The sequence below is a fragment of the Hemiscyllium ocellatum genome, chromosome 5 (assembly GCF_020745735.1).
Source record: "Hemiscyllium ocellatum isolate sHemOce1 chromosome 5, sHemOce1.pat.X.cur, whole genome shotgun sequence".
NCBI classification, from domain to species: domain Eukaryota; kingdom Metazoa; phylum Chordata; class Chondrichthyes; order Orectolobiformes; family Hemiscylliidae; genus Hemiscyllium; species Hemiscyllium ocellatum.
The window spans coordinates 28,567,288-28,590,944 of NC_083405.1; the positions used below are offsets into that span (position 1 = coordinate 28,567,288).

The 23,657-nt window shown below is 41.3% G+C and overlaps 1 protein-coding gene across 1 annotated transcript in view; it reads right to left on the reverse strand.

The window, feature by feature from the left end:
- hibadhb (3-hydroxyisobutyrate dehydrogenase b) overlaps nucleotides 1-23,657 on the reverse strand; it is a 143,880-nt gene that overhangs the window by 86,424 nt on the left and 33,799 nt on the right. Inside the window, exons 3-4 of the mRNA XM_060825360.1 lie at nucleotides 7,864-7,973; nucleotides 6,561-6,682 (exon numbers count right to left, since the gene is read on the reverse strand). Of these exons, the coding sequence (XP_060681343.1) occupies nucleotides 6,561-6,682; nucleotides 7,864-7,973 (232 nt within the window). The remainder of the gene's footprint in view (nucleotides 1-6,560; nucleotides 6,683-7,863; nucleotides 7,974-23,657) is intronic.

Genomic DNA, 23,657 nt, shown 5'->3' on the forward strand with positions numbered 1-23,657 from the left:
CTCAGCAATGATGACAGCAAACTCCCTTAACAGATCTATCAAGAAACAGTCAGAAGTCAAAACCTCCGAAACAAAGGGACTTTGATAAAATGGTCCAGATATTAACCTCCATACATTACTATTTGTGGTTAAGGCAGAGCTTTCAACTCACTTTATCCCAAGTCATAAACAAAGTAGCCTGCAGGAGTTTCCAAGTTCTGTCAGAGATTTACATCTACAAATCTCAACTCCAGACCAGGCGCCAGCTGATAAACAAACAATCTAAATCAAGGGCCACACGATCTCCATATCCTAAATTTTATGGACTTGGAGAGGTAATTTACAGCCCAGCTTCATTTTCCACTAAGTCCTAAGTTGAGTAAAGCTGTCATTAACTCATGTTAGAAGCCTCTAAAGTAATCCTAGCATTTGATGTGTATAATACCAGACATCTCCTTAAATCAAGGACAGATTGATACGATTGTGCATGTCTACTTGCTATCATATTAAAAAAGGCAATCATGAGAAAGTACTGATTTTGGCACTGAAATAAATGGATGCCATTTGAACTTCCTTAACTCTATTTAAAAGCAATTTAACATACAAAACAGACATGCTAAGAATACAAATTCAGAAGTTAAATGCTCTGCCAAAATAAAAGTATCCAGCTCAACATAGAGTCAACTTTAAGTTTTTTTTAAAAATTATCCTTTTACAACCCATTACTATTCTTGTTGATGAGACCGTAACTAACTGCTCTACTCATTAGATTAGAGCTGTCCCAACTCTACAGGGATACATTGTGCCAAAACAACAAAAGTATCCATTTCTACTGCATTACATAGAAGACATGCAGCTGATTAGTAACTGCCAAAATTTGTAATATGCAAATGAGGGGCAGGTTGGACAATAAGGCCCTGCCAGAAGTTCAAAAAATGGAAGCCAACACAAGAGATGTATATGAGCATACAAAATAGGAGCAGAAGGGCATTCTGTCCAGAGTCTACTCCTATCATTCAATAAAATTATGGTCGACTCAACCGTGGTCCCAACTCTTCCTTCCTTACTCGATAGATACACTGACTACTTTGTTGAGAAATATCGATCTATCCATCCATCCCTGCCTTTGCTTAAAAGAAAAAGCATATGCACACATACTAAAAAAGGTCCAGTGAGTAATGTTTCAACTAATTTGCTTTTTTTTTCCTCATTTATATTATTTAATACCCTGGATACAATATCCTTAACAAGAATTCAAAACAAAGGTGTGAATATGTAATAAATTAATTAGTTCGCATGAGTGAAGATATATTTAGATTCTTATCCACAGTGGGATTTGAAGATCAGAAGAATTCAATGTACAAAGCAAATCTATAAAATCACATGCAAGAAAAATGTTAACTGCATAAAAACCTGTAAAGAATTACATCAAAAGTTACTTCTCGATAGCAAGGAGTAACTAATTCCAGTTGTGCTTATAAAATTATGTTCCAGGACTAAGAAACACTTGCCATATTATGCCTTTTTGGTTTAAAAGAGACACTTGGAAATTTTCTTTTCAAAAACAATTTTTCACTTAAAGTCACAGTATCTGGGAAATCAATAATTCAGAGAGATGCAAATACCTGTACTGCACCCTCAACCGTAAAGCTCAGTAGGATTCAAGTTCATCGCCTAAAATCTCTCTTAGGTCCAAGGTGACACAGCAAAAATGTGCATATGATGAGACACTGAATCATAAAACCCACAAAGTACAATTGTTGATCTGTACTTAATTAGCTGATCATATAGTCAGGACTGTATTCAAGTGCTACAATTGGGCACTGAGTCTGTAGACCAAATAATAATAACAAAACGCTCAGTATTTTAAAACTCCCTTGTTTTCACTTGCAGAAAAATTGTATAGCTGAATCAAATGGCCTTGGCAATGGAATATTGGTGCTGTCCATTACTGTCTCGCATGTGCAAGGTCCAAGACAAAAAGCAGAAATGCAGAGCACCACCACTGTCGGGTGCAGTGGGCATGGCAGAATCAAGTGAAGGAAAGCATATGCGCACTTTTTACAACAGCTGCCATATTCAGGGAATTTTTTAAAAAAAGATCTCAAACCTTTGAAATTAATGAGTGTGGGCGCATGGCAGTTGGGGCTGATCAAGACAGAGGCAAGGGAAGGCAGTCAAGTTAGGTCTAGTGTGAGGGGGGATTAGGTGTAGTCAGACTGACGACACTGGTCATGTCCGCTAAATAATAGGAAGTGGTGTTGGGTGTTTGTGGTGAGTGATTGACGTGGCAGGGGTGGTCAGTTGTATTCCCAAGTTGTGCTACACTGGCTAAATCAGTGGTACACCATGTTACCACAGTGAGAGTTCATAGTTGGAGACATTTATGGCAAGTCCCAGGTAGTGGAAAAAATCAATCCAAAGTTTAAATTTCTCAGGTAATTTCTGCATTTGAGTCATGACATCCACAGGCTCCTGATACTTCCCAACTTCCCAACATTTATTCCATCTCTCATAATCTGCAGACAGAAAATGTGGATCAATGTTAACTCAAAATATTCCAAAACACATCCAAGTCCTATTATTAATATAGTCACAATGAGACTAAAAACAAAATGCAATGAGACTAAAAACAATATTATTAAGAAAAAGAGCAAGAACCCTTCTGGAATTGAGCATTCCAATCACTTGGAAAAATATTTTTCATGTTAATAGACTGCAAGGTAGTATTTTACAGTCCAATGTCCTAAATAACGTGCTCCATCTGGAACTATTTTTAAAAGGGAGAGCCTGGACACAATTAAGTCAGCAGCAAGTATTGCTGAACACAAGTAAAGCTACCGCTGTTTTCAGTACAGAATTTCTTCACAACATACTCAGCGACATAGGTTTGAATTCTAAAATTATTAAATGTTCAAAAATAAAATGAACCTAAGCATCTTAATTACAATCAGCAACAAGTACAATCTTTGTGAAGAGTCACAACAGCACAGTAACCAACTCAAGTTTTTCACCTGTAGCAAATTAGCGAATCTCAGCTAGGGCAGTGGTCGTGATGCATGCAGCCTCAAGTGAGGGAAGGAAGAAAGAAATGCCAGATCTTTGATCATCAACTGATGACCCCTGCTGGAAGTTTGTCTATGTCGGCATCAGTACAGAGATTCAGGTCATGGAGGGCCCCACAGTCAAAGTCTACAAACATTCATCATCTACATTGGACTATTCGAGGTACTGGGGTGGCCAAGCGTGCAAACCTGGGAACTTGCAGAACAAAAAAAAAGTGGAAGGAAAAAAAACATTCCCATTGATTATGCCAAAGTTTTTTTTCCATAGTGCAACAGCTAACAATAAATAATTTTTCTATAACAATCCTCATTGAGACAGATAACTTTAAAAAAGTCAATTTACACAGTGATTAAACAAAAAGAACCATAAGATTTTACATTTTAAGACTTGCACTGTAATAATTACAAGTATACACTGTCTGACACACACAATTTAGTAAGCAATTTATACAATAAAACAGCAAAACATTTTTGTAAGTTAGCTTTAGAAAAGGCCCTTAAGTAGACACATTATTCTCCCAGAGCCAGACTAAAGCTATCCTTCACTCCCAATACCACCTTCGTTTTCCCTCACTCAGCCAGACAGCTTCGCATCTCAGAACGAACTTGCACTGTGAAGTTCACACTTCTTTCCCTGTAGCCCAGGGATGGCAAATCTTCCAGCCGCCTTTAACTGTTTATGCACATGGTCACATCAGTAACACAAGCTTCCACCCATGTAATGTGTGGTAAACAACAGGTTCAGCACTTTGTTTGCTTAAAGGGTAGATCGGGTTACTTTTATTTCCCTGTTCTCTCCCCTTCAGATTCATACAGACTCATGTAGGTCCATGACAAGAGCATCTGTACTGACTAAGCATTGTCCTCAAATATGAACAATATACCTGCCTAGCAAGATACATGGCAACCAAACCAAGTACCCTTTCACTGATCAATAATTAATTTATTCACATGACAGGCCATTTTAAACAGTGGACACATTTTAATTTAGAAATCTTTTTGCTGCCCAAAATTAAATGCCAAATGTACAGTTGATTTGTAGTCAGTACAGTATTCCTTAAAAGCGAAACATAGCATTACAATTTGCTTAAAATGTTTCTTCATGCTGTACATTGGATTCAAATCTTCAGATGAGATCTATCCCATCTAGCAAGGAATTTGTTTCCATTTATAGTCAAGTAACTATTTTCATTGAGATATTAAAGAAGCTGCTTAACAGTTGCAATGAAGTCAAACACATCTGTTGCAAAATCTAGAGCACCACACACCAATCACCCACCATTCTGGATGCAATACTCAAACACTTTTCAAATGTCAATAATTATGTCTGGTAAAACATTCATATTTTAATTGCCTGTGTAACTCTCCCCTCTTCATTTGTGAATGGATGATACCAGTCCATCCTTTATTAACATGGATATGGAAATCAACAGAAATGATCCACTACCTTTTTATAAAGAAAACTTGACCATACTGTTAACAAATCATTCATTTCTGTTATGGGCAAATTTCATAAGCGTAACGTCTCGTTCTTCATATCAATCCAACATATGATCATTATAGAATTCATATATTTTTATAGATTACCCAAATTGCAGGCCATACTTCAACTTTACAAAAAGAGGGGCTGCTGGAAAAACTCAGGTCTGGCAGCATTTGTGGAGGGAAAGCAGACTCGATGTTTCGGGTCCAGTGGCCCTTCTTCAGTTCTGCTTAACTCTGTTTTTCTCCAGTAACTTCTGTTTGTTTCTGATTTCCAGCATCCATCGTTCTTTCAGTTTTTTGTTTAATACTTCAACTATAGTCTAACAAACATTTGGGTGATTGCAGACTGGACATAGAGTCAGATATGTACAGCATGGAAACCGACCCCTCAGTCAACCTGCCCATGCCGACTAGATATCCCAACCCAATCTAGTCCCACCTGCCAGCACCCGGCCCATATCCCTTCAAACGCTTCCTATTCATATACCCATCCAAATGCCTCTTAAATGTTTCAATTGTACCAGCCTCTACCACTTCCTCTGGCAGCTCATTCCATACCTGTACCACCCTCTGCTTGAAAATGTTGCCCCTTAGGTCACTTTTATGTCTTTCCCATTTCACCTTAAATCTGTGCCTTCTAGCTCTGGACTCCCGATCCCAGGGAAAAGACTTTGCCTATTTACCTTATTCATGCCCCTCATAATTTTGTAAACCTCTATAAGGTCATCCCTTAGCCTCCGACACTAAAGCCAGTATTAAAACTACTTTTTAAAAATAAAAATTCAATTAGACAATTTCTTACCCAATATATTCTCAATTTTAAAAGAAAATGGTTTGTTATCTGTTTAGAAATCTACGAATGAAAAATAACACTGCTTATGCGCCTGGTATCCGGAAGTGTCACCTTTATCAATTGGGTCATGATAAATTGTTTTTTTTTTTTTGTACCTTACATGTAGTTCTCCTATAATGCTGCAGTTGCGATCCAGTGAAACCTTGCTTAATAGTAATAACGGAGCCTCGGGGGTTAGGAGCAGACCAGCAAAAGATATTACTCACGATCGCTCAAAAATCACCTAAAAGTGTCACGCAAAAGTACAGCACAACCTGAATGAAGGTTGAAATCACATTTATTGACAAAGTAAATTTAACACAATACATTTTAAAAAATGTAAGAAGATTGCTCTCTGTACAGTACCTCTCTCAAAAAGCTGCTTTGTCAGCAGTTGACATTAGCCCATATGCAGAACAGCCCAAAGACTGGAGCTCACATTGCGCCTGCACAGAAAGGCTTGGGTATTTCAGCACATGAGCAGAATGACACAAAGACCAGCATCAACATGACGCATGTGCAGACACCGGAGTATGCGCAGAATGGCAAGAACATTGGTGCATGTGCAGAACGGTGTGGAGATTTCAGCATGCACATCGGCGCATGGGCAGAACAAAGTGTGCAAACCAATCCCAGTAGAAATCATGCTATTGCCACAGGAAAGCGGTCTCTAAAATACCATTCTCTAATTCTTCAGCGATGTTATAGCTAAATCGTACTGCTGAAATGTGCATTATACCAGAACTACCTGCATTGAAAGGTCTGAGCAATAAAGGCAAGCGTGCTGAATGCCTTCTTAACCATCCTGCCTCTGTGTGACGCCAATTTCAAAGAAGTGTGCACTTGAACCATCATTCCTCTGTAGTACAACACTCCCCGGAGCCCTCCAATTAAGTGTACAAGTCATGTCCTTGTTTGTAGTAGCAAAATGCAATATCTTGCATTTATCCAAACTAAACTCCATCTGCCACTCTTCAGCCCATTGGACCAACTGATCAAGATATCTTTGTAATCTTAGATAACCTTCCTCACCGTCAACCATACCACTAATTTTGGGGTCATCCACCAACTTTCTAATCATGCCTTCTATATTCTCATCCAAATGATTTGTATAAAATGACAAACAGAAATGGATCCAGTCCTGAACCCTGTGGAACACTGCTTGTTACAGGTCTCCGTTCATTCTGAACAGTCCATACCTCCAGATACAGGTGCATCCATAAACATTGCTCCAATCTTTTCTGCAGCTTTGGCCATTTCTTTAGAAATAGCTGGATCGATTGTGCTCGAGTCAATTAGCAAGGAGCCTTTCTTAACTTTTCTGCAAAGCAAATTTGGAAAGAGAGCTTAAAATCACCAGATTACAAAACTATTAACAAGTGATTCATCAGGAACAAAAATGTTACCCTCAGAGCAACACAAAAAAACAGAGTTACAAAGAAAATCAACAAAACAATTAAATCTGTAAACAGGTTAGAACTTGTTCCCCAAAAAAAAACTTCCCCCAAAATTCCAGAAGACAGCAACTCAGATGGAATTTTAGTGGCATTACTTGGATTTTGTGTATACCTAAAAAAAATCCTGTGGTGTGTCAGGAAAAGGAAGATATCACCCCTGGGCTGAGCCTGATCTTATTCCCACACTTTCCAATAAAATAACCTACACAGGCCTTTGTCAAAGCCTTCTTGCAATGCCATCTTGTCACATTACTGATTGATATACTGCTTGTTCCAGTCCTAGAACAGAAGACTGGCAAATTACATGCTGAAGATAAAAATCAAGGAACTAGAGTTCACCAGTGACTGTAAAAAAATGTGCTTTTTCCTTAAATTCAATAAAAAAAATTAAAACTTGGCAAGATTAATCCAAACTTCATATTGGGAAATTCTTCTTTATTAACTACTCTGACGAATATACCAATAGATAGGAGTTGGATGATATTTATATAGAAAAATAATGTAATGGTCAAAATAAATCTTACAACCAGAAACATCAGTTTATTAAACATGGCAATTTCTTTTATAGATAAAACCTACAGATAAATTCCTATGCTCAGATGTAATATGTCAAGAGAAAATGAGGACAGGTCAAGATACATCTTTTGTTTTAAATTCATTCACAGGATGTGGATATCACCGGTCATGCCACTATTTATTGCCTATTCATAACTGCCAAGAGGCCAGTTAAGAGTCCTCAACATTTCTGCTGGCCGGAGTCACATGTAGACCACACTGGGTAAGGATGGCAGTCTTCTTTCCTAAAGGACATTAGTGAACCAGATGGGTTTTTCCAACAAGACAGAATGCTGTCATTAGAACTTCAATTCCAGCTTTTTATTAAATTAAATTTGAACCTGGTCTCCAAACTACTTCCTGGGGCTCTGGATTAATACTTTAGTGATGATAATATTAGGCCATCACCTCCCATAACATATAGTACAGCACATTGACAGCAACTTCAACTGCTTAAAATAAATGTTAAGCAGTATACAAAATTACTTACTTTAAAATGCCATTTGGGCCTGTGTAAACCTCAATCACATTAGGACTTGATGGCAACATAGTTATGACCCTATCAGCCCGCTCAGCTACTTCAGCAGGAGAGTCCATAATCTATGAAACAAAAGGAGACAAAATAAAAGTAAAGTCTTCTTATGACATTTTAAAGAAACAAACCAGGCAAGTAAATGGCTTAAAACGGCTTGGGGACACCAGATCAGTTTTGTATTTATGTTTTGCACTTGAGGGGCAAATTCAATAACTTCAAGAAAAAGGCAAGTAGAGTATCAATAATGGCATAATATTGCTATGCATATACAGGATTAATACACATTGTATGCTCAAACTAAGTCAACAGGAGAAAAAAGGAATTTGTAGATGATGAACGAATGGTATTATTGCAAGATTATTAATCCAGAAACTCAGCTAATGTTCTGGGGAGCTGGGCTCAAATCCCACTACATCAGATGGTGGAGCTTGAATTCAATTGACACTGGATATTGCAAAGGGTATGGACCCTGACAACATTCCAGCAATAGTACCGAAGACTTGTGCTCCAGAACGTGCCGCTTCCCTAGCCAAGTTGTTCCAATACAGATGCAACACAAGTATGTCCTGTTCATAAAAATCAGGACAAGAACAACCCGGCCAATTATCAGTTCATCAGTCTACTCTCAATCATCAGTAAAGTGATAGAAGATGCCATCAACGGTGCTATCAAGCATCACCTGCTCAGGAATAACCTGCTTAGTGATGCCTAGTTTGGGTTCTGCCAGGGCAACTGAGCTCCAGACCTCATTACAGCCTTGGTCCAAAAATGGACAGAACAGCTGAATTCCAGAGGTGAGGAGAGAGCAACAGCCCTTGATATCAAGGCTGCGTTTGACTGAGTTTAGCATCAAAGTCCTAGCAAAACTGGAAGCAAAGGGCAAACTCTCCGGTGGTCGGATCTATACCCTATGGGTCATGGTTGTTGGAGGTCAGTCATCTCAGCTCCACGACATCTTTGTAGGAGTTCCTCAGGGTAGTGTCCTCGGCCCAACCATCTTCAGCTGCTTCATCAATGACCTTCCCTCCATCATAAGCTCAGAAGTGGGGACATTCGCCGACGATTGCACAATGTTCAACACCATACCCAACTCCTCAGATACCAAAGCCGTCCATGTTCAAATACAAAAAGATCTGGATAATGTGCAGGCTTGGGCTGGCAAGTTGCAAGTAACTTTTGCGCAAGACAAAATGCCAGGCTATGACTATCATGAAAGGAGACAATCTAACCAGCAGCCCTTGGCATTCAGAAGTGTTAACATTACTGAATTCCCCACGGTCAACACCCCGATGGTTATTATTGACCAAAACTCAACTGGACTCACCACATAAACAGTAGCTACAAGAGCAGGTTAGAAGCTAGGAATACTGTGGCGAGTAACTCGCCTCCTGGCTCCTCAACAACTAATAGGCAGGAGTGTGATGGAATCCCCACTTGCCTGGATTAATGCAGCAGCCCCAACAACACAAGATGTTTGACACCATCCACCCCCCCAATTGGCAATACATCCACAGTGATCCATTCCCTCCACCATTACTCAGTAGCAGCAGTGTGTACTATCTACAAGATGCATTGCAGAAAGTCACTAAAGATCCTGAGACAGCACCTTCCAATCCCATGATCACTTCCATCTAGAAGGGAAAGGGCAGCAGACATTGGGAACACCACCTTCAAGTTCCCCTCCAAGGCACTCACCATTCTGACGTGAAAATAGATCACCATTCCTTCACTATTGCTGGGTCAAAATCCTGGAATTCCCTCTCTAATAGCATTGTGGGTAAACCTACAGCAGTAGGTTCAAGAAGACAACTAGAGACAAACAATAAATGCTGGCCAGCCAGCAACACCCACGTTCCACAAGTGAATATGTTTTAAAAAAAGTTGACATTTAACCTGCAGGGAGAAAAAGGTTTCACTATGCAAGAACAGAAACTTGCAAAAATATCAAGTTGCATAAAAGAGGAAAGCAATAGGCAGTTTGGACTAACTGAGTTGAAAAATGTGGTGCTGGAAAAACACAGCAGGCCAGGCAACATCCGAGCAGGAGAATCGACGTTTCGGGCATAAGCCCTTCTTCAGGAATGAAGCAGGTGTGCCAAGTAGGCTAAGATCAAAGGTAGGGAGGAGGGAATTTGGGGGAGGGGCGCTGAGAATACTACAGGTGGAAGGAGGGAAGGGTGAGGGTGACAGGCCAGAGAGGGGGTGGGGGCGGAGAGGTCGGGAAGAAGATTGCAGGTCAAGAGGGCGGTGCTGAATCCAAGGGTTGGGACTCAGATAAAAGGTAGGGGGACGGGAAATGAGGAAGTTGGAGAAATCTACGTTCATCCCGTGTGGTTGGAGGGTTCCTAGGCGGAAGATGAGGCGCTCTTCCTCCAGGCGTCGTGTGGCCAGGGTCTGGCGATGGAGGAGGCCAAGGACCTGCATGTCATTGGCAGAGTGGGAGGGGCAGCTAAAGTGTTCAGCCACGGAGCTGTTGGGTTAGTTGGTGCAGGTGTCCCAGAGGTGTTCCCTGGAACATTCTGCAAGTAGGCGGCCTGTCTCCCCAAGGTACAGGAGACCACATCGGATGCAGTGGATACAGTAAATGGTGTGTGTGGAAGGGCAGGTGACTTTGCGACAGATATTGAAGGATCCATTGGGGCCTTGGAGGGAGGTGAGGGGGGGGAGGTGTGGACGCAAGGTTTGCACTTCTTGCGGTTGCAGGAGAAGGTAGAGGTTGGGTTGCTGGGGGGTGTGGACCTGACGAGGGAGTCGCGGAGGGAGTGGTCTCTCCTGAATGCTGATAGAGGTGGAGAGGGACTCCACCGCATCTTCTCCACTTCCAGCTCCTCTGCCCTTGAACCCCGCCCCTCCAGTCACCACCAGGACAGAACGCCACTGGTCCTCACCTTCCACCCCACCAACCTCCAGATACATCGTATCATCCTCCATCATTTCCACCACCTCCAGACAGACCCCACCACCAGGGATATATTTCCCTCTCCACCCCTATCAGCATTCAGAAGAGACGACTCCCTCCGCGACTCCCTCGTCAGGTCCACACCCCCCACCAACCCAACCTCCACTCCTAGCACCTTCCCCGCAACCGCATGAAGTGCAAACCTTGCGCCCACACCTCCCCCCTCACCTCCCTCCAAGGCCCCAATGGATCCTTCTATATCAGCCACAAATTCACCTGCACCTCCACACACATCATTTACTGTATCCGCTGCACCCGATGTGGTCTCCTGTACATTGGGGAGCCAGGCCGCCTACTTGCAGCACGTTTCAGGGAACACCTCTGCGACACCTGCACCAATCAACCCGTGGCTGAACACTTTAGCTCCCCCTCCCACTCCACCAATGACATGCAGGTCCTTGGCCTCCTCCATTGCCAGACCCTGGCCACACGATGCCTGGAGGAAGAGCCCCTCATCTTCCGCCTAGGAACCCTCCAACCACACTGGATGACTGCAGATTTCTCCAGCTTCCTCATTTCCCGTCCCCCTACCTTATCTGAGTCCCAACCCTCGGATTCAGCATCGCCCTCTTCACCTGCATTCTTCTTCTCGACCTCTCCGCCCTCACCCCCTCTCTGGCCTATCACCCTCACCTCCTTCCACCTATCTTATTCCCAGCGCCCCTCCCCCAAATTCCCTCCCCCTACCTTTTACCTCAGCCCGCTTGGCACACCAGCCTCATTCCTGAAGAAGGGCTTATGCCCGAAACGTTGATTCTCCTGCTCCTCTGATTCTGCCTGGCGTGCTGTGTTTTTCCAGCACCACATTTTTCAACTCTGGTACTCCAGCATCTGCAGTCCTCACTAGTTTGGACTAACTGGTCTTGCCAACATTTATGTTCCATCCTGCCACATCTAATCCTCCGTTAAACGACAATCAGAGATGCAAATATAAGCGACAAAGTCATTTAGATATCACCTATGATTCAGAAGTCACAGTTGAACCCAAGACTCTGTCAGTCAGAGGTGCAAGTCCAAATCCAGAGACTTGAAACTTCAGCACAAATTCTGTGGTCATGCCACTCAGTGCAGTACTGAAACAGTGCTGCAATATCAGAGGCCTGCCATTTTGGTTAAAATATTATATAGAGGATTCATCTACTCTTTCAGCCAAAAGCTAAAGATCTTGATGACAATATTTAAAAGAATTAGTTCTCAGGTGCCCTGAACAAATTTATCCTAACCAAGAACACTTCAACCATGATGCTTTCTGACTTATGTCAATCAACCTCTTGGTGTTCCCTAGAACTGCACCGTGAAACTGGCAACTACTCCTGTCTATGCACGTTTGTAGTTAACCATTAACAAAAACAGACTGCCATCAACCCCCTTCTCATCTACAGGGTATCCTGAAGTCCTGGCATATGGAAATCCACTGATCTAGTATGAAGTTTGACTGTTTATTATGTTCGCTATTAAAAATTTCAATAAAGTATATCTTGTTGAAAAAGGTGCAAATGGAGTGCTGCAAATGGCTCTGTAACTGTAAAAGTTATGTTTATACAATGTCCAATTTACCCATGCAATGTTTAAAAGAGTTTTCAAAACATGGAATTTTTAAGTTTATGATATTTCAGCTGTTACCTTAGTCAGAGTATATTTCTCAAATCATTTTTATTTCTGAAAAGTCAATAAAAAAATCAAAAACTTTGTTCAAGAACTCTTCAAGGTGACTGGCTGCTTAACCTGCTTGGTGACATATCTGTTGCTCAAAAGAAATGCCTCACAGTTGGTGCCAGAATGAAACTTAACATTCAGAAGGCAAACATCCATGCCACACAGCATTTTTATTTGATATATTAATTCATAGGATGTGGGCATCACTGGCTAGACCAGTATTTATTGCATTCCTAACTGCACTCAAAGTAGTGGTGAAATACCTTCAAACTGAAGCTGTAGGTACATATACTGTACCTCCACAATGAGGTACATCCTCATTGTGGAGATACATCCACAATGCTGTTGCGTGTTTCAGGATTTCACCTCATGACCAGTGAAGGAAAGGCAATATTTTCCAATTCAGGATAATGTGTGGCTTAGAGAGGAATTGCAGGCACAGATTAGTTTACCTACAGTGTGAAAACAGGCCCTTCAGCCCATCTAGTCCACACCAACCCTCTGAAGAGCAACCCACCCAGACCATTCCCCTAACTAATGCACGACAGGCAATTTAGCATGACCAATTCACCTAACCTGCACATCCTTGGATTGTGGGAAGAAACCAGAGCACCCAGAGGAAACCCACACAGACACGGGGAGAATGTGCAAACACCACACAGACAGTTGCCAGAGGCTGGAATCGAACCCGGGTCCCTGGCGCTGTAAGGCAGCAGTGCTAACCACTGAGCCACCGTGCCGCCCTGTTTTCATGCATCTGCTGCCAGGGTCTCTTTCATTAATACTATTCACTGGTTTGGATGGTGCTGTCGAAGGAGTCTTGTTAAGTTACTACTGTGCACTTTGTTAATGGTAGCACTGCTGCCACTATGCATCATTGTGGAGGGAGAGAACATTTAGATTTTTGGGTGCAGCTTTCTTCGGGGGCAGTGGAAAATCAAGTCTATTGGCTCATCATTTTGTTCGTCAATGGTATGCTCAAGTTGGCTTCCAAATTTCATACATTACAATAACAATGCTTCAAGAATAAAGTTGTCAATGTCAGAAGGACATCCAATTTAGATGCCATAGCATCATGTTTCGCCATCATATTTTACAACAAACAGACCCTGAAGTGCAGTTACAGGCTGTACTGCTGGGTCAGGGATACAGAGGCTGATGGTACTGTTAGAAGCAATGCATCAGTCCATCAGTTATGAACAAGCAATGGTCTGCTTTTGAAATCCTTTGAATTCTTTGGTCAAACGACATGGAAACTGCATATCAACGTCAGTCAACACCTAATACATTGGTTACATGCAGAGCATTGAGGATTGTTAGAATTCCTATTTATTCTCTCATCACATTTGTGCAAACCACAGCAGTGTTTCATTGTCTGGTTATTTATCTTGGATCAGAAGAGGCAGAATCCATATGGAGTAGGTAAGAAATTTAAAAAAAGGAAAGACAGCACTGACAGGAGTAGTGGTCTACAGGTCTCTTCTCAATAGCTATGCAGTGGGACAGAAAATAAAGTTGGGGATGATTATAGCATGCAAAAAAAAAGAGCTAGTATTCTAAATAGTGGTTGACTTCAATCTTAGTGTAGACTGGGATAATCAAGTTTCGCAGAGGTAACCACAAAGAAGAATATACCACACAGAATGCACTCAGGACAGTTTCCTCATGCAATATGTTATGGATCCAACCAGGGATCAAGCCATTTTGGATCTAGTATTTCGTAATGAGGCACATTTAACAAAATGATGTCAGAGTTGGGAAGATTCCTGAGGAAACCGTGATAATAACATCTCAGGATTTAGCATTCAGCTCGAGGGAAAGTAATGTGGGTCAGAAACAACTGAACTAAACTTAAATAAAGATGATAACAAGGAATGAGACAGAGCTGGCTACAGTGGACTGGGAAAGAAGTTTCATAGAATAAGGACATTTAAGAAAATAGTTCATGGTTCACAACAATGATTCATCCCTGTGTGAAAGGAGGATCCTAGGAAGGGAATAAACTAATCATGGTTAACCAAGGAAGTTAAGGATAGCATCAAATTGATAGCAAAGAAAAATAGTCAAATAGTGTTAGTTAAGATCTAGTAAGCCAGAAGATTAGGAAAGTATGAGGAAAAAGGGATTAGGAAAGGCCAAAAATATAAAAGAGTGAAAAGATCAAATTTGAGGGTAAATTTGACAGTAATATCCAGACGTACTGTAAATGCTTCAAAATACATGAAGATGATGATAGGGGCCTAAGTTAACATAGGTACCTAAGCGGATGAGGCTGAAGAAACAATAACAGGGAACAAGAAAAAGGCAGAAGGGTTGAATAAATGTTTGCATCAGTTTATACAACTGAAGTCACTACAGCATTCCAAAATTAAATAAATGCAATACTAAATAATAAAAGGCCTAAGTAACAGAGGATTTGGGAATAGTTAACATGAGCCAGCAATGGCTTCACAAAAGGGAAATCATGCCTCTTAAAAGTTTGAGAACTCTTTGAGACAGTAATAGGTAGGATGGGAAAAAAGGGAAAGCATTACATGCCATATATCTGGATTTTCAAAAGTTGGGCCAATGAGGTACAGTAATTGAGGCTACCTAACAAGCACCCATGGTTCTGGAAAAAAGATATTAGTTAGCCAAACCCCTATCCATGCTAATTGAAGACAGAGTTAGGATAAAGGGGTCATTTTCAGGATGCCAACCAGTAACTAGTGGCATGCCATAGGCATCAAATTTGGATCGCAACTGTTTCCAAGACACTGATGACTTAGATAAGGAAAGTGAGTGTATTAGAGTCAAGTTTGCAGATGACAAGAATAGGTGGGAAAATAAGTGGTTAGGGTGACAGTTCATGGTGGAATAGAGACCGGTGAAGTGAGTGGGCAAAAGCTTGACAGATGGAACTTAATGTGGGAAAATATGAGATTATGCATGTTAGCAGGAAGTATAGTGTACCTGAACATTACTTAAATGAAGAAAAATTGTAGAGAGCTACAACACAGAGGTATTTGGGAGAGCTCAGCCATGAATTCCAAAAGGCTAGCAGGCAAGTTGAGCAGGTAATAGGGAAAGCAAATGGAATGTTGGCCTTTATTTCAAAAGGAATGGAATACAAAAATAGGGAGGATTTCTTAAAATGATACAAGGCATCAGTCTGACCACAGATTGAATACTACAAACAGCTTTGTGTCCCTTATCTAAGAAGGAGATACTGGTATTGGAGGCAGTCCCGAGAAGGTTCATGAGGCTAATCCCAGATATGGAGGATTGTCATATGAGATGTTGTTTCATAGGTTGAACCTGTATTTGCTGGAATCTGGAAGAATGAGAGCTAACCTTACTTAAGCATACAAGATTCTTAAGGGATTTAATAGGATAAATCTGGAAAAGTTATCTTACCTTGGAGAACAATCTATGGCCAGGTGGCATAATCTCCAATTGTATGGAAATCCAAGAGATTGCCATTTAAGACGAAGACGAGGAGGATTTTCTTCTACAAGGGGAGTGAATCTGTGGAATCCTCAACCCAGAGAGTTGGAGAGGTTGTGGCATGAAGTATAACCAAGATAGAGTTATCTTTAATCCACAAGGGAACCAAGGGTTGTGGGGAAAAGGCAAAGGAGAGTTGAAGATGACCAGTTCAGCCATGATCTTATGGAATTGTGAAGCAGACTTAATGGGCTGAATGGTCTACGTCTGCACCTTCAGCTCCAATGAGAGTATCTATTATTCTTCTAATCTCCAGAGAACATGGAAATATTTCATTCAACCTTTCATTCAGCCAGTCCCTCTCACCCAGAAATCAGTCAGGTGAAACTTGGGGGTTGTGCTCCCTCTTCAGCAACTATATCCTTCCTCAGGGAAAGAAGCCAAACTGTATACAGAGGACCCTCGATTATCCGAATACCAATTATCTGAGAACTGGATTATCCGAAGGAGATCTCTAGGTCCCGCAGAAACATTACATCAAATTTCCAACTGTTTCCAACAGTGATCGCATCTTTGATTAGACAGTGATTAGAACTGCTGCCAAGAACAGTCCTAGACTGATGAGAGCGCAGGCACAGTCTCTAAATGACTCACCTACCACCACCCTCCTTCTCTCTTCCCACACTTTCCCTGGAATTCCATACAAGGGTGTATCCTAAACACCTCTTCCGCAGATAATCTTTCCAACATTGTCCTGCACAGGAAAAAGGTGGAACCAGTCAAAAAGGTGTCTGTGTTGGGCGTGGTTGGGGGGGAGGGGGCACGGGGGCAGGGGGAGGTGTTGGATAGTGTTGGTGGCCGGGCAGGGGGGTGAAGGAGTGCTGGACGGGTGGGGGAGCAATATTGGACGGGATTGGAGGGCGGGTGGGGAGGCAGTGTTGGGAGGCAAGCAGGGGGTCGGTGTTGGACAGGGTTGGGGGCAGGCAGAGGCTCATGTGTGGTGTGCTGCTGCCTAGTCTGAACAGGGAGCAGACTTAATAGAAAACTCCGAGCCCCAGAGGAAAGGCATTGAAATCGACTTAACCAAATAATCAATTATCCGAAGGAAATAGTGCCCACCCACCTCGCTTGGATGATCGAGGTTCCCCTGTAGTTCTGTTCTCACCAAAACCATTGATAGAGTTCCGAAAAGATTTACAAGCAAGGTGCCAGGTTTGGAGGGTTTGAGCTATAGGGAGAGGCTGAATAGGCTGAGGCGGTTTTCCCTGTAGTGTTGGAGGCTTGTGGGGTGACCTTATAGAGTTTTATAAAATCATGGGGGGCATGCAGAGGAGAAGGTCTTTTCCCTAGGGTGGGGGAGTCCTGAACTAGAGGGCATAGGTTGAGGGTAAGAGGGGAAACATTTAAAAAGGGACCTAAGGGGCAACTTTTTCACACACAGAGGGTAGTGCGTGTATGAAATGAGCTGCTAGAGGAAGTGGTGGAAGCTGGTACAATTACAACATTTAAAAAGAGATCTGGATGGATATATGAATAGGATGGACTCAGAGGGCTACGTGCAAAGTGCTGGCAAATGGGACTCAAGTAATTTAGGATATCTGGTTGGCATGGATGAATTGGACTGATGGTCAGTTTCTGTGCTGTACATCTCCATGACTATGTCTAACTGGAACATGACTTGCATACTCATATCCCACTCCCTTGCAACTAAGGTCATGTAATTTCTCTTTGTCACTGCTTATTGTACTTACGTTAACTTTGTGATTCATGCACCAGCATTCCCAAATCCCTCTGAATCCCAAAATTACCAGTCTCTCACCACCTTGGGAAAATAAGTCTTCCTTTGTATTTCTCCTCCCAATGTGGGTGATTTCATGTTTCTTTGTTACATGCCACTTATTCACCATTTTGCCCATGAATCCAACATATTTGGATTTCTTTGCAAACTTCACTCACAGCTTGCTTTCCAAACTAATTTTCTATTGTCAGTCAACCTGGTTAATTCACACTCAAACACTTCCTTTAGCAAAATTGACGTAAATTGTAAACAACGGATGCTCAAGCACCAAACGTTTGGCACTTTCCTAGTAATTGAGTATCGACTCAAAAATTAACTATTATTCTAACACTGCTTTCTGCATATCAAGCAATGTTAATATATTACCCTCAACCTTAGAAGCCTTCATCTTGTGTAATAACCTTGTCACATCAAAAATTATTTGAAGAACTTAACATATTATATCCATGGAGTGGCACGGCAGCTCAGGAGTTAGCACTGTTGCCTCACAGCGCCAGGGACCTGGGTTCGATTCCAGCCTCAGGCGACTGTATGTGTGGAGTTTGCACATTCTCCCAGTGTCTGTGTGGGTTTCCTTTGGGTGCTCTGGTTTCCTCCCATGGCCCAAAGGTGTGCAGGTTAGGTGAATTAGCCAGGCTAAAATTGTCAGTAATGTTTACTAAAGTATATGTTAGGTTAGGTGCATTAGTCAGGAAAATGTAGGGTAATTGGTCTGGGTGGGATACTCTGCGAAGGAGCAGTGTGGACTAGTTGGGCAGAACAGCCTGCATCCACACTGTGGGAATTCTAAAAAAAAATGTTGACTGTCAAAAACTGAAACTGTGGCTTCCAAACAAAGAAGTGCAACCCCAACTAGAGTTAGAGTTATCGGAGGCAAAATTGGGACCCAGGCTCCTATTCCTCAGAGTGTGCACTTCAGTGTTCTTGACAACATCTAACCCTGCTCATCTCTTGGTCTCTTGCCCCAAGTCAGAGAGGAGAGACCCACAATGTTGATCCTCTCAAGTGTCCTAGATGACTGCTAGTGAGAGACATAACAACTCATGCAATGTTGTTTTGAATATGCCATAAATCAAAAAACTAATATAGGATTTTGCAAGAACACATCCAAGTGCTTTCATGAATCTGTTGCCATTGTAGATACTTTGTTTCCTTGCACTTAGCAAATGACAATTCAAACTTTTTAGTCTATCGAATTGTGTACCTGTTGCTGAGGGACAGAGAGAGAGAGTAATGAGATGATGTAGAAAGCTGAGCTGAAACCTTGGCACTGTTGCACCTTATAATTTATGCTTGTTCAGAAGCAGTCCACTTTCTACAAATCCCAGCCCAAGGAGGGAAGAAAAACAACTAAGTTACTTGTGAATTAAATCCATTATGTTGAAAGCTGCCTTATTTTTAAAATTTATTCATGGATGTGGGAGTCGTTGACTATGCCAGCATTTGTCATTGTTGGTTTGTAAAAGATGGTGGGGAGTTGCCTCCTTGACGTGCTCCAGTCTTTTGAGCAGTGGCACACTCACAGTGATGTTAGGGAGAGGCTGCCAGGATTTTGCCCCAGTGACATTGAAGGAACAGCAATATAGTTCCAATTCAGGGTCATGTGTAACTTGGAGGGGATCTTACAGCTGGCCAATCTCTCATTGAACTTCTGTTCTCTCCAGGGTTGTGGCTTTGAAGGTGGGAACACAAACTAACAATGATGGAGTCACAAGGATTGCATTTAGCCAGAAATTAATTATTGAAGCACTTTCAGTGACTAACGACTGACATTGAGTCACAAAGCCGACAGCACAAAAGCAAGTTATTTGGCCCAGGTGGTCAATGCCAGTGTTTATGTACAAGAACTCCTCCCACACCTTCCATCTAACCTTTATACAAGCCATTAATTTGTCTCTCTTACTGATCCAGTATTAAATGCTTCATCATGGCATATCTCAACTACACTTTACACGAGCATAGTCCATACACTTATCACATTTCATTTAAAGATATTTCTCTTACTAAATTTATTACAATTAATATAATTCTAGCTTCTAATTTTGGACTCTTCCCAACCACTACACCTTGCTGCAAATAAAAATATTTTGGTTATGCCAAGGATATCAAAACTTTAATATTAAAGTTTCAAAACGTCTACTCAAATGGAAGTTCTGAAAAACCTGATAACCTGATGCTTCAAAGTTACTTCATTTAAAAAAAAACAAATTGGCAAAAAGTTATTTCAACATATATTATCCTGCCTCCAAAATCACTGGTACTTGAATAGTATGCAATTCACCAAAGCCAAAATTTTGCCGATATGGCTGCAAAATTCACAAACTTAGAAATTGAATTACATAGCCAGAGAAAAAGTGGCATATTTCTATTGTGTCAAGAAATCAATCGGCTCTCAAAACAGTGACCATCCAATGCATGTCAGTGTATTAATGGATCCACCCCCAGAGGGGCCAGAAACCCCACTATTTTAACAAAGTTGCAGCTTTCAGTTTATGGTTTAATAGTCAAAAGTTCCAATTTTACACTAGTTGCTGTAGGATCACCAGAAGAAAAAAAGTTAAAAGACAAATTTAGATAAACGTGAGGTGCTGCATTTTGGGAAAGCAAATCTTAGTAGGACTTATACACTTAATGGTAAGGTCCTAGGGAGTGTTGCTGAACAAAGAGACCTTGGAGTGCAGGTTCATAGCTCCTTGAAAGTGGAGTCGCACTAGATATAGGATAGTGAAGGTGGTGTTTGGTATGCTTCCCTTTGTTGATCGGAGTATTGAGTACAGGAGTTGGGAGGTCATGTTGCAGCTGAACAGGACATTGGTTAGGCCACTGTTGGAATATGGCATGCAATTCTGGTCTTCTTCCTATCGGAAAGATGTTGTGAAACTTGAAAGGGTTCAGAAAAGATTTAAGGATGTTGCAGGGTTGGAGGATTGAACTACAGGGAGAGGTTGAATAGGGACAAAGTATTTTCCCTGTGGTGGGGTAGTCTGAAACTAGAATGCATAGGTTTAAGATATAAAAGAGACCTAAGACGTAACTATTGCACGCAGAGGATGGCAGGTGTATGGAATGAGCTGCCAGAAGATGCGGTAGAGTCTAGTACAATTGCAACCTTTAAGAGGCATCTGGATGAGTATATGAATAGGAAGGGTTTGGAGGGATATAGGCCAGGTGCCGGCAGGTGGGACTAGATTGGGTTGAGATATCTGGTTGGCATGGATGGGTTGGACCGAAGGGTCTGTTTCCGTGCTGTACATCTATGGCTATGACTAAGATCATTTTAAATGATATTAATGACCCATGGTCCTTCAAAAACAATAGAACTGTTATCCAACATCCTAATAACAGTCAAAATCCTCACAAAATCATATGTTTAGGTGAGATTGCATCACTGTACAACTTTCGATAGTTGTGTTTTAGATGGCTTCGTTGTCCTAGACAGAAATGGTTCCATTTTTACCTATTTGTCAGAGTATCCCCAACAATGGCTCATCCTCCTTGGCAACATCATCTGAAGGTACCAGGCTAGCTTCCACAAATGCAAATAAAGGAGTGCACAAAAGGAGAACTCCAAGGAAGGCAGTCACACCACCTGGGAGGAGCAGGGGTGCAGAAGACCCAGAGACAGGCAGTTTGAAAGAAGAAATGAAAAGTAATACAGCAAAGCTATAGAGGCGACTGGCTGACAGAGGAGTGGACAGAGACAGACCTCCAAGAGACATGCTGAGCAGGAAAGAGGTCAAATATACAGCCTCCATTGACATAATCAGAACAAGGTAAGAGGCCCTGCATATTCAAAGAGAAGCTCGGCTCCAAATTAAGTAGGACCTGAAAAAAAAAGGCAAAATTATTCCCTTTGCAAAATGCAAACTCACATAGTGGCAAATCAGATTACAAAGATGAATCTGTGACTCAAAGACTGATGTGCTAGAAATGGATTCTGGTTTGTAATTCACTGATACCAATAACGGAAGTGCAATCTGTATTGTTGGGACTGTCTACACCTGAACCATATTGGAATTAGTGTTCCAGGGAAATAGACAGAATTTCAACCTGAATAATGGGTGTGAGGGCTCAAATTTGGAACGTGCTCAACGAAACAGGCAGAGAGAAAGCTGTTTATAATGATAAACTGACAGGGAGAAAGAGCACAAATCTAAACATACACCAATATTCAATTTGAGAGATTACACAAATAATAAAAATAAAATTAAATGTACTGTATCGAAATGTATTTAGCATTCAAAAGAAATTAACCTCAAGTGCCATTAAAAAAAGTCTGTAAGCCATTACAAAGACATGGCTGTAGGATGCCAGATTGGGACCAGAGTATAGAAGGACACATTACACTTTGGAAGGACAAGAAGCTATTGAAACCTGATGATATTGTTAATTTATGATGTTATTAGCATGAGAGCGACAGAGAATGAGTTAAGTTCAGGAATCAGTATGCATAAGTGAAAATCAGAAACATTTTGTGTTCAGTTCTGAAGGGTCTCTGAACCAAAACATTAACTCTGCTTTTTCTCCCACAGATGCTGCCAGATCTAAGGTTTCCAGAAATTTCTGCTTTTGTTTCGGAGTACGTACAAGCAGTTTGGGTAAAGGTGGGAAATGCTAAAAGCAAGAGATCATTTGTGGAATTGGTGAGGCCCTCTCAGGAACTTGTCAGAAAGGTATGCAATAATCATGGGTGGATCTGATTCTAAGTAGACTGGGAAAAAAAAAGAACAGATGGGCATAATGAGCTTGGAATAGGAATTCATGGAATGCTTTCAGGATAGTATCTGAGAGCAGCATGTTCTGGAGTCAACCAGAAAGCAGACGAAACTAGATCAGATATTGTGCAAGGTGATGAGATTAATGAATGACCTGTGGTGAAAGTCTCCTTAAGCAGCAACAACTGTTACATGATTGAATTTTACGTTCAATTTGAAAGAGGGGGAGGGGGAACAAGAGAGAAAAAAAAACAGGGGAGTGTGAAGGAGGGGTGGAAATTGGTTCAAGACAAATATTTAAAGGCTCAAGGGCAATTCTATGGACGAGAAGATAGCAGCAAGTAAAATGGCAAGTGATGTAAAGGACCAGGTCAAGATGGATTCATGAAGATGTACAGCATGGAAACAGACCCTTTGGTCCAACTCATCCACATTGACTAGATATCCTAAATTAATGTTTGCCAGCACTTGGCCCATATCTCTCCAAATCATTCCTAATCATAGACCCATCTCCAGATGTCTTTTAAGTATTGATTTTAAGGTGGTATTTCAGAATACAATGACAAAGTTCCAATAGGATGATTTACTAGCTGTGGATAAGGGAGTTTTTTTTATCCTATAAGAGAAAAGCATGTAATAATTGTGCAAAAAATGAGTGGCAGAATGGAAGGTGGGATAAATTTTGTATAAAATACATAATGAATGGCTGAAATACTAAAGGACAGAATACATTAGTAGAGTACAAAAAGAAAACTAGCTCAAAGTATATTATAGAGCTTTTTTTAAAGAAAGGGACTATTGGTCCAATAAAAAGAGAAAGCAAGTACTGATTTCTCTTTCAGACAATACAGGATTATGGCCGCTTCTAAAAGAATGTGAAACATTGTTTCTAATTTTAGATTCCGAGGATATAAGATCCAAGACACAGGAGCCAAAATTAGACCATTCAGCCCATCGAGTCTACTCCACCATTCCTTAATGGCTGATAAGTTTCTCAACCCATTCTCCTGCCTTCTCCAGTAACCTTAGATCCCTTAACAATCAATTACCTTCCTGTCTTACATATACACAACCACCGAGCCTCCACAGCCATTTCTGACAATGAATTCCACAGATTCATCACTCTCTGACTGACAAAGTTTCTCCTCATCTCCACTCTAAAAGGGGCTTCCCCTAACTCTAAAACTGTGACCTC